This window comes from Cuculus canorus, chromosome 5, assembly GCF_017976375.1.
Source record: "Cuculus canorus isolate bCucCan1 chromosome 5, bCucCan1.pri, whole genome shotgun sequence".
Lineage (NCBI taxonomy): Eukaryota > Metazoa > Chordata > Aves > Cuculiformes > Cuculidae > Cuculus > Cuculus canorus.
This window is the reverse complement of record NC_071405.1, coordinates 30,793,713-30,808,319: the sequence shown is the minus strand read 5'-3', so window position 1 is coordinate 30,808,319 and position 14,607 is coordinate 30,793,713. Positions and strand designations below refer to the sequence as shown.

At 40.4% G+C, this 14,607-nt stretch overlaps 1 protein-coding gene across 4 annotated transcripts in view; it reads left to right on the top strand.

Moving 5' to 3' along the window:
• The first annotated feature begins 1,578 nt into the window (after window positions 1–1,578).
• The window catches only part of PPP1R13B (protein phosphatase 1 regulatory subunit 13B), a 74,440-nt gene continuing 61,411 nt past the window's right edge, over window positions 1,579–14,607 (top strand). For 2 of the 4 annotated variants that reach the window (XM_054066969.1, XM_054066967.1), the window contains exon 1: window positions 1,594–1,752. In XM_054066969.1, coding sequence (XP_053922944.1) covers window positions 1,744–1,752 — 9 coding nt within the window. In that variant the 5' untranslated portion in view covers window positions 1,594–1,743. Of the gene's footprint in view, window positions 1,753–2,509; window positions 2,664–14,607 lie in introns of those variants that run through there. The other 2 variants (XM_054066972.1, XM_054066966.1) reach the window with 2 other exon arrangements.

The window sequence follows — 14,607 nt, the reverse complement described above, 5'->3', positions numbered from 1 at the left end:
ATATATTAAGATTATTTACACAATTACTTGTTACAGAACCTTGAATTAAGAGGTTACGTTTAACAGACAAGCTCATATTTGAGATTAACATGCTATTATCACTTACCCCCAAAGACTTACACAAACAATACCTAAGCTCCTCTAAAAAAGTTCCCGAGTTCTAACTTTCCCACCCCCCCAGCTGAAATCTGTCAGGGTGTTCTACAAACACAGTAAAAGAGGCTGGAAACCAGCCGTGGACAGGAACAGATGAAGCACTGGGTAAGTCCGTCTATTTTCTAGCTCAGGATTTGAGACTCACAGCAATATGAAATTTGTCTACATCGCATGTGTCGCGGTGCAGGCATATGGTGATGTTTTCACTTACATTTGAGCTTGACTTCTTCCAAGCTGTTAACTTTCATCTCACTGTCGCAATACTACTTAATAAGACACCAGAACACACAGACCAAAACCTACTTTCGGACAGGAGACCAGAATTCATGGGAGGTTAATGCCAGGGTCCTGGACACAAACCCTTTCCCTCCTGATGCAAAGAAGTGTTACGGGCAGGTATAAGGAGGTGATTCTGTCCCTTCACTCTGCTCTCACGAGACCTCACCTGGAGAACTCCATTCAGTTCTGGAGTCCTCAATGCAGGAAAACAATAAACCTGCTAGAGTGAGTCCAGAGGAGGCCACGGAGATGATGCAAGCACTGGAGCACCTCCTGTATGAGGACAGGCCGAGAGAGCTGTGTTTGTTCAGCCTGGAGAAGTGAATGCTCCACGGAGACCTTAGAGCAGCTTCCAGTACTTAAAGAGGATACAGGAAAGCTGTGGAGGGGCTTTTTTATCAGGGAGTGCAGTGGTAGGACAAGGGGTAACCCTTTTAAGCTGAAAGAGGAGAAATTTAGATCAGATGTTAGAAATAAACGTTTTCGTGCGAGGTAGGGAGGCACTGGCACAGGTTGCCCAGGGAAGCTGTGGCTGCTCCACCCCTGGAGGTGTTCAAGGCCAGGTTAGGCAAGGCTTTGGGCAACTTGATCCAGTGGAAGGTGTCCCTGCCTGTGGCAGGGAGTGGAACTGGATGGGCTTTAAGGTCCCTTCCAGCCCAGCCGATTCTTCATTCCACGAGCAGCCCAGAGGGAAAGCAGGACTCAGCGAGCCTGACGCCGGCACAAAGAGCGGCCCCGCCCCGCACCTCCCTGAGCCAAACCCGGCGGCTGCAAACGGCCCTCCCCGCCTCCCCGGGCCCCTCTCGCTGCCCACTCGCATTCCGGGGGCAGAAAGCGCCCGCGGCCGCTGCCCTTTCCTCCACCGCCGGGGGCGGGGCAGCACAGCGACTTGACTTGGCGGGGGAGGGGATGGGGTTGTGGAAGAGACCGGGGCCCCGGGAGGAACCCGCGGGACGAGGCCCACGCGGACCACGTGGAGAATGGGGGAAGGGGGGAATAAAGCGTCGCTGATTGGGGGGGGGGGAGGGGGTGGCGGTCACGTGCCGCGCCCGGGCGCGCCCCCGCCCTCCCCTCCCCGCGGGGCGCGCGCGCCTCGGCCAATGAGGGCGCGGCGGCCGTTAACCCTTGGCGGGGCGGAGCGGAGCCAGGAAGCGCCGCGGGAAGGAGACGGCGAGGCCGCGGCTCTGGGGAGGAGGAGGAGGAGGAAAGGGGGTTGGAACTCGGCCGCCGCCGCCGCCTCCTCCTCTTCCTTCCGCCCGCTGCGCAGAGGGAGTCGCGCGGGAGGCACCTGTCACGGCCGCCGCGGCGATGATGCCGGTGAGCGGGGAAGGGGCTGCGAGGGGTTCGATCTGGGCGGGCCGGGGCGCCCCCGCCCCGTGACAGGCCGGGAGCTGCGTCCTCCGCCGCCGGGGCTGCTCGGAATCATTGAGTCGTAGAAAGGGGAAGGGAGCTTGGAGGATATGGAGCTGCTGGAATGGGTCTGGGGCGGCTACAGGGATGAACCGAGGGCTGAAACGCCTTCCAGGCGAGGGCAGGGTGAGAGAGCTGGGGCTGTTCAGCCTGGAGAAGAGAAGGGGAGACCTGAGAGCAGCTTCTAGTGCCTGAGGGGGCTATAGGAAAGCTGGGGATGAGGGACGTTTTACAAGGGTATGGAGTGACAGGACAGGGGAAATGGCTTTACATTGGAGGAGGAGGATGTAGATTAGACAGGAGGAAGAATTTCTTCACGATGAGGGTCGTGTGGCACGGGTTGCCCGGGGAAGCTGTGGCTGTCCCATCCTGGAGGTGTTCAAGGCCAGGTTGGATGGGGCCTTGAGCAGCCTGATCCAGTGGGAGGTGTCCCTGCCCATGGCAGGGGGGGTGGAATTCGATGGGCTTTAAGGTCCCTTCCAGTCCAACCCAATCTATGATTCTATGATCAAGTCCAAGCGTACCTGTCCACCACTAAACCACATTCCTGAGCAGTTCATGTATCCATCTTTTAAATACCTCCAGAGATGGTGATTCAACCACCTCCATGGGCAGCTGTGCCAGTCCCTCATAACGCTTTCGGTGAAGAAATCTCTCCTGATGTCTAATCTGAACCTCCCCTGGCACAACTTGAGGTCATTCCCTCTCGTCCTGTCACTTGGGAGAAGAGACCAGCACCCGCCCCGCTACAGCCTCCTCTCACGCAGTTTCAGGCAGTAAGAAGGTCGGGGCGGCTGTCAGTGTTTGCGTGCTGCGGGGTAGGTTGATTTGGTTTGTTGTATTTTTCCTTCCAACCTCCGTTTTTTCTTCTCCCGGGGAAGGGTTAAGCCGCTCCGGGAGGGACAGGGACAGGCAGGCTCCCCCTCGGGTCTGCCGCTCCTTTTGTGAAACCGAGACTTATTTGTGGAAGGCAAGACCTTTCATTTCCCCACAAACAACCGCGATTGTCTCCTGTGACAGAACCTCTCTCCGTTTCCTTCCCCTCTTTCCTTCCCCCTTCCCCGTGGGATGATGCGGTGGCCGGGAGAGAGTTGTTCCTGATGACTGATCATTCCATGGCAGGATCCTCTGAGACCGAGTAATAAACAATTACCTTCTTTTTGTTGATTTCTTTCAAACTGTGTTTGATCTCAAATGGGGGTTTAAGAGATACTCCATACAAGGGAATATCTCCCATGTTTTCTCTAATTCCAACAGAAAGGAGCTTTTTATTTACAGTTCCTCTGCAGTGTTTGAAACCGAAGCACTGCAGCAGAATGCCTTTCGGTGAGAAAATTAAAGATGGCTTTTACAAAATGCTTTTGCTCTGACTTTGATTCATGGCTGAGACGAGGAAATAAGTAGCTCAAACTAGATGTGGAATTTCAGATTGGAGAGTACAGGTGGTGTTTAAAAAACAGATATTGTGACAAGTGTTTTAACGTGAAGTCCCGTTTAACTTCCAGCTGCTGGGTACCAAAATATTCCACTGATACTGTATAAGAAATCTCAGTGCACTAGGCACCCTAGAAACCAGCAACAAAGTTCACAGAGCTGCAGGGTTGTTCTGTAAACATGGATGTTACCTTGTATAAACAAACCTGAGGTGACTGTGAGTTTTTTCAGCTTCCATGACAACTTGGGTTATGCTTTACATTCGTAAAACTCTTATTGAAAACCTACCGTGCCAATGACAGGCTAAGGCAGAACAAACATATATGCTTCCCATTATTTAATAACCCCTGTGTGGGTTTCAGGCGAATGTCATAACTTCCGTAGTGCAGTGATTGACTTGTTATAAAAAGTTGTGTTGGTTTTTTTTTTTACCTATTTGAGTGTTTCTGCAAATGTTTCCTGTTACCTTTGCAGTTGTTTAAATGCAGGAATATTTTGTGCTTATTGGAAGATGTTGTAAGATATAGACTTTTTATTGTGTTTTTGAAGCACACTTCAAAGCATTTTTAATACCAACGGATGAATTTTAATAAAAAGAAATTACCTCGGTACAGTGGTAGTAATGTTGCAGAGTAAAGCTTACTGAGTCTGAATCCTAGAATAATAAACATTTTATTTTCCGAAGAGCTTTTAGATGTTGTTATGGACAACCTGTCATAGGTAGCCAGGAATATGTATATTTAAATGGGCACTTTGACAGTGCCTTTAGTCTTCCAGTTTCTGATCCCAGCTATTTTATTTCTGGACTGTAAGGATGAAAAAAACAGCACTGTTTACTGGAATAAGCAACACACAATATCAAAACGTGAGCATATGGCTGTAGAACTGGACCAAATTTTCTGAATGTGTTTTACCTGTATTCTGAAAAGGGAAAAAATAGTGATCTAACTTGTTACGTGATGGAATTCCTTGAATTCATATTCATTAAAGATTTCTTCCTCCCTGATCCTGTTTTGTTTGTAATTAACAGAGATTATATAATAGCAAGAGGAGAGACTTTAATAATATTAGACCTGGACTGTTGTAACAAGTGGGTATCGTCAGACTTTTGTGTCGACAAATTACAATGAAATGTTATCAAACTTTACTGCTTTCCTATAACTTATATTTATCAGATTTGAAGTTATTTAGGGCATTTCTGGGTGGGTAATTGTTCCTACATTCTGTGCAATCATTTTAAGAATGAAGTTGTATCTGAAACATGGAAAATGGAATTATCTGTTTTCCTCTTTTCCTGCGTTTTGTCACTGGTGGGTTTTTGGTTTTGTTTTTGTTTGGGTTTTCCCCCCCCCCACGTGGGGCCCAGAGTTCATTCTGAGAAGTTTTTATCAGTTTATGATTTATTTTGTGACCAGGGTATCTCTCTGTTCTTTAGCATCCTTTCCGTACAAGTTCACATTGTGTATTGTACTTTGTTTTGGAAAAATGTAAGAATAACTGTATTCTTGGTCCTGAACATAGTTGGGCTTCAAGAAGTAATGGTAATGTGGACTGCACTTTTCTCACATGCTGTTTTTTTGCTTTGATGACAAGGCACAACCATCATAAATTCTTCCATTTTCTTCAGGACATAAGGGCTATGTGTATGATGAACTTATGATGCTACACTGAGTATTATCTCTACTGAAGAACTTAGTAAAAGAATTGCTGTAAGTCCACCCTGAATGTATAGTGGAGTTTTTTTCATGGAAAAAAGGGTTGGTATTTATTGCATTCTCAGAGTAAAAATGTGCAAACCCGGAACTATGTGATATGCTTTCAAACAGGAATCCTTTTATGTTAAACCAGCAACAGTTGTATTTTGTATGCAAAAATATTGTGGATGTAGCTTCTTTTTTAGCTGCATAATTTATAACCTGTTTGGAGGACCCCAATTATATTATTTTTTCTTTTTTTTTTCCTCTTTTCCTTTTTTTTTTTTTTCCCCCTTTATTTTGCCTCAGTAGATTTTTTTTGGTGGGACTTCAGATTTTGTTTCTGGAAGAGTATTGGAAGGTTTTCCTTAAAGAATACAATTAATGCTTTTTCTTCTTGAATGGTAGTTCCAGAATTGCCTCTGCTGACAAGTATTTGCTGTATTCCTTGGACAATAGGGTGCAGAAAATAAAAAGCCACTTAGGAGGAACACTGTTTTCCTACTCAAGAACAGAGAGAGTGGAAGAAGGAACTACTGCGGCAGCTGAGAAGTATATAGGACGTCTTATTTTTTACCTAAATTTTGGGTATCATTCCCTTACAGCATGCGTGAGGTGATGTGTCGTGCATAGAATGATGCAGAGTCTGTGTACCATCAATAAAGTTGTAGGAGAGGTGATAGTGGAGGCTGTATAAGGAATAGTGGTGGATCAAGTCTCTTAGGAAGAATAGTTAGTATTGCATATTCCCCAAGCACCTGTTGTTGCAGACTTTCTGGGTTTGCCTTTAACTTAAATGGGAGAAATGAGTATCCATGGGGTCACAAGCCAGCATTCACGTTTTTGAATGCATCTAGAAGTAACCTTGGGGCATTTTGTGTGAGGCTTAGAGTGAAAGTCTTGATGGACACAATTATTTTTATGTGTAGGCTTGTGTGGTTGTGTTTGCAGTTTTAATATAAATCAAACTGAAGAGTTTGAGAGCATTTAGTGATTTCTTTTTGTACAGTTAATTTTGTGTGACACTGAAATTCTTCTCCAAAGATGATTGTGATGTGTGTTTTGTGCTAGACTAGGCAATATACAAGTAGGCCTCAAGTATTACAATGTGCATGAATATCTTATTAAATGCTACATATGTTCCTTTCTTGGGAAGATGGATAAGGTAACTGATAAAACACAAACAGAAAATGGATATCTGCAGTAGTTATTTCTTAATTAAGCTGTTTTTCCAAGAGAATTAAGGAAAAGGTGTGTTTTGCTTTTGGGTTTTGTTTCCAAATAATGATACATTTGTTACGGTTTCAGTCTACAGCCTTTCACAAAAGATCCAAAGTGTGTATTGTTTATTCCTAATTTAACACCAAAATATTTTCAAATCAGTGTACTCTGTCCTCTTCCCCTGGAAAGACCATTACTGATACAATTCTACTTTGTATAATTCTAAAGGATGATATGTAAGTCTAAAGGAGTCTAATACACTTCAGTTAATATTGGGAATTTTCAGCAATGTTGAGATAAAATATATTGCAATTAATTCAGAGCTCTACAGTTATCAACAATACTGGTATGGGTTCCTTGTTTTTTGAATAAATCTGAACTGACTGTAGAGAATAATTTGCAAGTTTTTCAGCCATTATTAATGGACTTATTTATTGCAGCAAAGCTTAAAGGCTTGGTTTTTTTCTGGATCACGTCACTGGTTTTTTAGACTGTTAGAATATGACCTATTCTATCATTAAAAATAAGTTCATCAGCTTCACCATGTCAACAAAAAGTACTATTCATAGGCTACTCTGATAGATTATTTAAATATATTTAATAGGTATGTGTGGATCTAATGAAATGTATGAGAAAATTTAGAGGGTAAGGAAACTCACTGTTAGTTCCTCTTCATGGACAACAATCCAATCTATGTTAGTCTGTTGGGCACGTTAGAGTGAAAAAGTATTTGACAATAAAATTCTGTTCCACCAGATCGAGTTATGTTAATCTAACAAATTCAATTTAATGTGAAATATATTATAAAAACATTTTGTTTATTATTTTATTATATTAAGATTATGTACAGAGCGGAACAGCTCTCATTATACTGAAAGTTGTCCATACATGCAACAAAGATGGTGCCTTTTTTTAAGAATTTTATTCTATTGCTTGGTATTAAAACAAAAGCTCACATTTATTATCTTTTTAAATGTTCAGGGCTTTAGATCTATGCTTTTTTTTTTTTCCTTAAGAGCTGGAGGCAGCTTCAAAAATAAAAAATAATTGTTGAGAACGAAGGTTTGGAGAAGCAAACAAATTATTGCCTAACTGGGGAAGGGGAGTTGTCTTGCTCCCTTTCTGTCATGACTCATTGCTGGAATTTACAAGTCTTATGTGTTTGTCTAAATTAAAAGCTTAGCATAGCCATACATTAATTACTAGTACAGGATATCTCAAAGAGCTTCAACTCAAACTGTATATGCTAGCCTGGGATATATGAGATTCATTCTTGGGCTTGTGTCAGACCCCAGCAAAATTAGATTTTTTTTTTCTTAAATTGGAAAATGATATATTATTAGTTGATTTCAAATATCTTTTTTCGCTTCCTTTATGGGCAGCCTTTCCATCAGTCTTGAATCCTATATCACTTATTCTTACATTGTAAGATTTTCAAGTAAATAAATATTATGAAATATTAATTTTATCACTTCAGGTCAGTACATTTTTCTGTTAGTTTGAAAATCTGCCATTAGAATCAATTAAACTGTTAATCTCTAATGTATTAGGCAGTATGTCCATGGAATGTACTCAGTGTTTTGAGCTTCAGATTTTGGATCAACGATAATAGAATTATATTGTGCAATAAGAGACACCATCCTTGAGAAGTAGATTTATGTGTCAAAAGCAACAATGCTATGAGGCGGACAGAGCGTAAATTCCACAGTATCTCAAAAGACAAGCAAAAATAAGAATTGCTCAGTCAAGGACAAGAATTGTTTCGAACAGAAATGTTCCATCACTTTACTGAGGTTTTAATTGACTCTATTAATTTTCTTAAATCTTGCTTAGAAGCAAGTACATGTAATCTTGCTTGCATCAGAGAGTGCAGGTTTATCCTTGTGGTACAGCAGGATGTTAAAGCAAGTGAATTCCTTTCAGAAGCTGAGGTTTCACAATAGGGATGAGTTGGGTTAACCATTTCCTGGGGCTGGTGGAAGAGGCCGTTTCCTTTTCCTTACTGCTCATTCCGCTATTTGCTTTGAATGGACTCCACCATTTGTCTCAGTGCATTGATCCGCATCACTAAAAGCGTAAAAATTAATTGTATCCAAAGAATGCTGAAGAAATACATGCACCCACACATACCCACACATACATGTTTTGGGTATGTATGTGTATATTTTGCCAGTCTAAGACATTAAATCAGATTACGTTGTGACTGTTGTATTGTCTGTGTTACAGGAGGGAGCAGACTACTTGGCTGAGATTGATAATGGAGAAGGGGATAGGGAAGTGTAGTCTCGCCCTTTCAGTATTTTTGTTTATTCGGTTCAGTTTATTGTGGAGCCGTACCTCAGGTGACGTATTATGAATTTTGTTCTTTGGCTCTTTAGGAGATGAGTAGATCAGTGAAATGAAACTAAAGATCTCTGCCGTGCAGAAACATTGTTACTTCAGAGATAAGTTATGTTTTCACCAGTTTTCACATCTTTACTGGGTATGCAGTAACACTTCATGTTTTCCCTGAAACAGGAAATACTGTTTTTTTTGGTAAAATGTCTGTCTCAGGATTTCCAATCCTGAGAAACAAATATAAAGTTAAGACCAAAAAAAAAAAGGAAAACCAATAAGACCTAGGTGGCAGTTGTTAGATCTGCTGTCATTTCATGCCCCCCTCAGCCCCTCACTTTGCAGTATTGCATTCCTTCCAATTTCTTTCCATAATTTCCTTATGCTCCAAGATTCATAGCGTAATTTAGCCTAGTTCTTCACTGGTGGAAGTACAATTAAGATTTTTTTTGGTTTCCAGTTCATTGCTTTGCTTAGCAGTAGAGTTCTATTTATGTGTGAGGAGTCTAGCTATAAAATTATCTTTATTTGAGGAATTCTAACTTCAGCAGGAAGCAGTCTAATCTAAACTTGCATATGTTGCAGACACTGTATATAACCTCTGTATCCTTATGTCTGCTTTAAGTTTGACAAAAGGGTTTCAGCTTTCACCAGACTAAACTATTGTTTATAAATTGACAGTGGGGGAAGAATGAGGCTTCAGTTTTTTTGCAGGTGAAATGGGTGTAACTGCAGGGGCTGCTGCAGTCCTGCCTCCCTGCAGCCCGCTCTTTGGGATTGGCACTGGTGCTGAGCCGTTCCAGTGTGCGAACTCAGCAGGAACTTGTTATTTGTGGTTCGGGTTTTTTGTTTTTTCTTCTTGCCAGGTTACTTTTTCTGCCAGCTGATCACACTGAAACCAAGTCAGTGCAGGGTCAGATAAGCACTGGAAGCAGCACAAGAAAGGGCAGAAATTTGTAGATTGCAGGAGGGATATAATCAGTTTTATCCGTTTAGGTTGTTGGAATTTTTCAGCCTGAAACAGCTCTCTGGTGGTGAATGAATGTGGTGAGATATAGCTAGATGATTTTGGTATGTAATCCATGATCAAGTGGCAGAGAAGAGTAACTTCCTTCCTGCTCTTCCGAAACCAAAACAAGAAAACAGTGTAGTGTGCAAAGTCTTTCTCCAATCACGTGGGTTGACTCGGGTGCACTCAAGCACAATACATTGACTAATATCTGAATTGATTTGGCTGTCAGGACAGCAGAACACAAATTTTTGGCACTTCAAGACCAGCGAATCTCGCTCTACTAAAAGCCAGAATGTACCTATTCAGACCTACTAAGGTGAATTGCTGGTAGTTTTTGAGAGTTATAGTGTTAGATGAAAAAAGCAGTAGACAGGGCTGCATTATTAATATGTGGGGAAAAGTATTGCCTGCATTGCTCTCTGATGTTTGAAGGGAAAGAAATAGGTGGTTTGAGACTAGCAAAGTTTACCATGGCTATCGAGTATGGTATATGAGGCTTACCTGCGTATAAATATATTTTTTTAATTTCTCAAAGAAGTTATATTAATTCTTAGTTTAGAATAACAGGTATAGTTTAAGTTGAAGAGGCGTAACTTTGAATGCATGTTTGCATGAGAAAATCCTTTTAAATCTTATTTCCTAATGCAATTTGTCTAATTAATGATTCAAGACAGTGCTGCACATGTTTGCATTCATACTTCTGTTCTGAAGATAATAGTTTCAACGTACTTATGGTACATTGAACGTAGATCAACATCTTTTTTTTTCTACCTCCTTCTTCTACTTTATGCTTACTACTTTTAAAAGAGCCAGACTTCAGAAAGTGTATCTGTCTATCTTGTAAAATCTTAACCAGTGTGTTGGCAAAAACGTGACCGGATTCTATCCCATTTAGCTGGAGATGGGTTTTTCAAATTACTTAATTTCAAAGCATTGTCGTAATATGTCTCTAATAAATTTTAGTAAAAATGGTTGGCAGGCTGTTAGAATTTTGTAGAGGGAAGAATTGGATTAGCCAGAGCATATACCGTGTGATGATGTGGGCAGCATAGGAACCTAGCAGCTCTATTATACAGTTCAACCAGTGGTTACTTTCCTGAAACTGTAAGTTACCTACTGACAGCTTAGCTGACTTAGTTGGGCATCTGAGGAAGTGCTAGCACCAGTGAAACCTACCAGCCATTTCTACAAATCTTGTAAGATAATTTTTGTTATACAAGGGTGTGTTAGATACTTAGCTTAGTCAAATATATTACTTAGAAATAGTCAAATAGAGTTCTTAGTGTTCAAGTTGCTTATTCGGATACATCAACAGAAAAGTGGTTAGGTTTCCTGCTGGATGTTCAAAATGGGAAGTTCTTGGAATTGAAATTTTGGATGATTCTGCAAGCTAACAAATGGGTTAATTACTGTTCAAGCTCCAAACATTTGGACTGTATGTACACTTCGGGAGATTATTGAATTTTTGAAACAGTGTCTTATGAAAGTAAACTGTGAAGCTCATCTCTGTGTGTAGCTTCATCTCTGCATGCAGCTCTGAATGTTTTCAGCATGCCTGATGCTTAAGTTCCTTACATACTGTTTTGTTGTCCCAGGTTATCTAAATTTCAAAAAATTTTAGCTGCAAGTCTGACTTGCGGCTTTCTGATAGCAGAAAAAAGATTTGTAATGGCTGATCTCCTTTACAATTCTAAACCATGTCAGGAGTCAATGCAGTTATTTTAAAACCACATCACACGGATTGGTGTCTATTCTAGCCCATGTCACTTGCAAATCTTTCAATCCTTTTTCTGAGTAGTTTCTTGGTGTACTAACACTGCAGTGGACTTACCATTTTATTGTAAGTCACCACCACTTCAGCAAGAGCTTGTTGGATATGCAAATAGCTATAAAAATTCAAGCTTCACATTGAAACAAAGCAGTTCAAGTCTGTTGCTTGCAATGCCTGTTACCTCCACCCTCCTCCTCAAATTCCTGACTGCAGCACTTTAGTTTACTTTTTTTTCAGATGATAGAGAGCAATAGTATTTGGGTTTGTAGCACTGACAGGAGGTGAAGTGCTGAAGGAGGTTTAAATTAGCTTAAACTCTGAATTACAAATGGCTCCATGTACCTCAGTGTGATTTTGGTAGTCAAACACAAATACTTACATTGGGATAACTTTATTTATGTATAAACGACTGTGCTCTTGCTCGTTTTTAGCTAAACCTAAAGAACTTCTGAATTTGATTCACTTTCACATTTACCAACCATTAGACTACTTTGGTATCCTTTTTATAGTAGATTTTTTTTTGTCTCTATTGTACAAAATTATAATCTGAGAAAACACTTAAGGGACATAAAAAGACACAATCAGAGGATCTACTCTACAGTGTTTCTGAGATGGTATTTTTGAGTTTCTGGGTGTTGTATAACATTCAACCTAAACAAATCTTAGTGATTTGAGTCTTCAGCATATTACCAGATTGCTTCCATTTACTGCTGCTCCTCCTCCAAGTATTCTGAAGATACCAAATACTGTTCAGCTCACTCTCTGAGTTCTGAAGGACTGAGAAGCCGTGGCACAAAATTACAAGTATGCTTGATCTGGAGTGTGCATGTACTTGTCTGTATCTTTTCAGAAGTAGGAAAAGGCTTTTGGTCAGCTTTTGCTTATTATCTCACAAATGATACAGAAATTTTTCAAGCAGTGAGCTCTCTACAGGCTCTTCTACTGCTAAGGGGTAAGAGTGTTCTCATTGTGTCTGGATTTCTTTATAAACCTGTCTTCCTTTCCCCACCTGAAGTGGAGACCAAAGTCATTCAGTCACCCGCCTTGTCCTGTTAAGTACTGCCATTTTCTTGTAAGAAAAGGTGTCTCCAAATGCGTGAAAGAAGGCAAAAATCTGAATGTTGTCATGTAGGTAGGTGCGTTTCATATGTTGCTGTCTGTAGTCATACCTGAATAAACAGTCTGATGTGCTGGGGAGTTAGGGATGCTGCGGTGTTTCTAACATCATTTGGAGACCAGTCGATAAGTTCCCTTCCATACACATTCCCCTCCACTGAATTTTCCCCCGCTCCCTTTCCCCCGGGAAAAGACATACTAGGCACTATTTCTGGTTTGAATATATATGTTTGAATATATGTGTATTTGACATGATTAAATATAATTATTTTACACTTTTATTTGCTTTACCCTTTGATTGTAAAAAAGAGACATGCTCACCTCAAATCATACTCTGTGTAGGTTATTGGGCATAGAGTTGTTATAGTGTAATAGAATATCACATTTTTTACCTCGGTAAAATAGATTTTAGGACTACGTAAACTTAGTTGTCAGTGTACCTAAGTGGATTGTGATAAGTAAACCTAGATATCTGTCTCTAAATAGTCTTCACTTACAGTTACCTGGGAGAAATTTGGTGGATTTCTGTATTTCAAAATAAATAAATTTAACATTTGTATATGAGGAACTTACAATACAGCTTATATAGCAGGAGGAAAGAAGTGAAAATAGTGAGAAGTTAAGATAGGGTGGCAAAGTGGAGCAAGTTATGAAAACATGTAAGTCTTAATTTAAATTAGTGATACACAGCATGCAGTGTTTGTATTTTATTCCTTCTGAACTCTTTGTTTTTTCTTTATATCTGTCTGTTACTGCTCTGTGTTTTCTTAATTGCTCACATTCCCCCAATTTTAATCTATAGCTCTATGTTAAGTAATTTTTAAATTTTGTGTAGATATTTTATGTGAAGTTATGTACGTTTTAAGGCATTATACTTTCAGTTCTACTTTATATTCTTTATCTTGCATCATCCCATGTGGCTTTTAGAGGTCCTAAGTATCATGTTAAAATACTTCAGTAGGATCATACATAGCATTTACTTTCCCAGTGAGTGATTTACATAATCTGTGGATTCATATTTTTGGGAGGAAAATCCCCTTGTTTCTTTTGTTTAGAATACATTAAACAACCAGAGGTTGCGATATCCTTATCTCTGTATGTATGTCCTAAGTTTATATTTACTTACCTAACAGTAACAGTTGTAAATCACTGAGCCAAACAACTGTGCTGAATCAGGTACCTCAGTATGGAGATAACACATCTACGGCCTATATGAGAGACAGTAAGGCACTGCACTTGTGTTCTTTATTATTTATCTGATTTACCAACTACACATGGGTGTTTTCAGTTATATCAGAAAGGAGGATGACAGGATAAAGGGGAACTTCAGTGACACATATATTTATTCTTCTTTTGAAAGAAGAATTCTTTATTCTTCACATTCTTCTTTTGAATATGATTATCCAATAGGGATAGCAGGCTTTAGAGTTTGACCCTTCTGTATGTTTCTGCTCAGCATCCATGTGTTCTGGTGTTCTATTCCAAGTGAGGCTTTTTTAAATTTGAGGGGTTTGTTTAGAAAAATTCAGCTATTAGCCACAGTTCGAAGAGTGGCACAATATGTGTTAATATAGGCCTAGCTTTTCCTCTCAAATATTATCCGTGTCACACAGTTTATTGTTCTGACAGATAAAGATACAATCTGGTTTTGGAGAACAACCAGATTAGATTTCTCCATCCTCCCCAAAAACAAAAACAATCCTTCTCTTTTAAGAAATATCATCCGGTTTGTCATCTATTTATGATGTTCTCAGTTGCTAACAGGTTAATTTTTTTAAGTTGCAGTGTTGTGTGAATCTGAAATGATTCTTCCCATTGTATTCTCAGTAAACCTCTCAACATGATACATGTATGCTGTGGAGGAAGGAATGCTGCATGGGATCAGAATGTTTTTGTTACCAAGAAAGTACGTTAAGGGAGGATTGTGCTATTTCTAAGTGTTGAAGCAGGCTAAATGCGGTATCTGACTTTGTCTTCTCTGTTGCTGCTTGTAGAGAAGAGCAGTGTAACAATTCTGTGGATCACAACTGAAGCCTAGAATCCTTTACTTTTCTCTTCGAAGAGTTTATGTGTGATGTGCTGCACGGAAAATGTAGCTCCTAGCTCTGTTTTAAGAGATGCGGGTTGTTCAAGTTCTGTTGACATTTTATAGTGTGGGTTGGATTTTTTTGCTTTTTTCT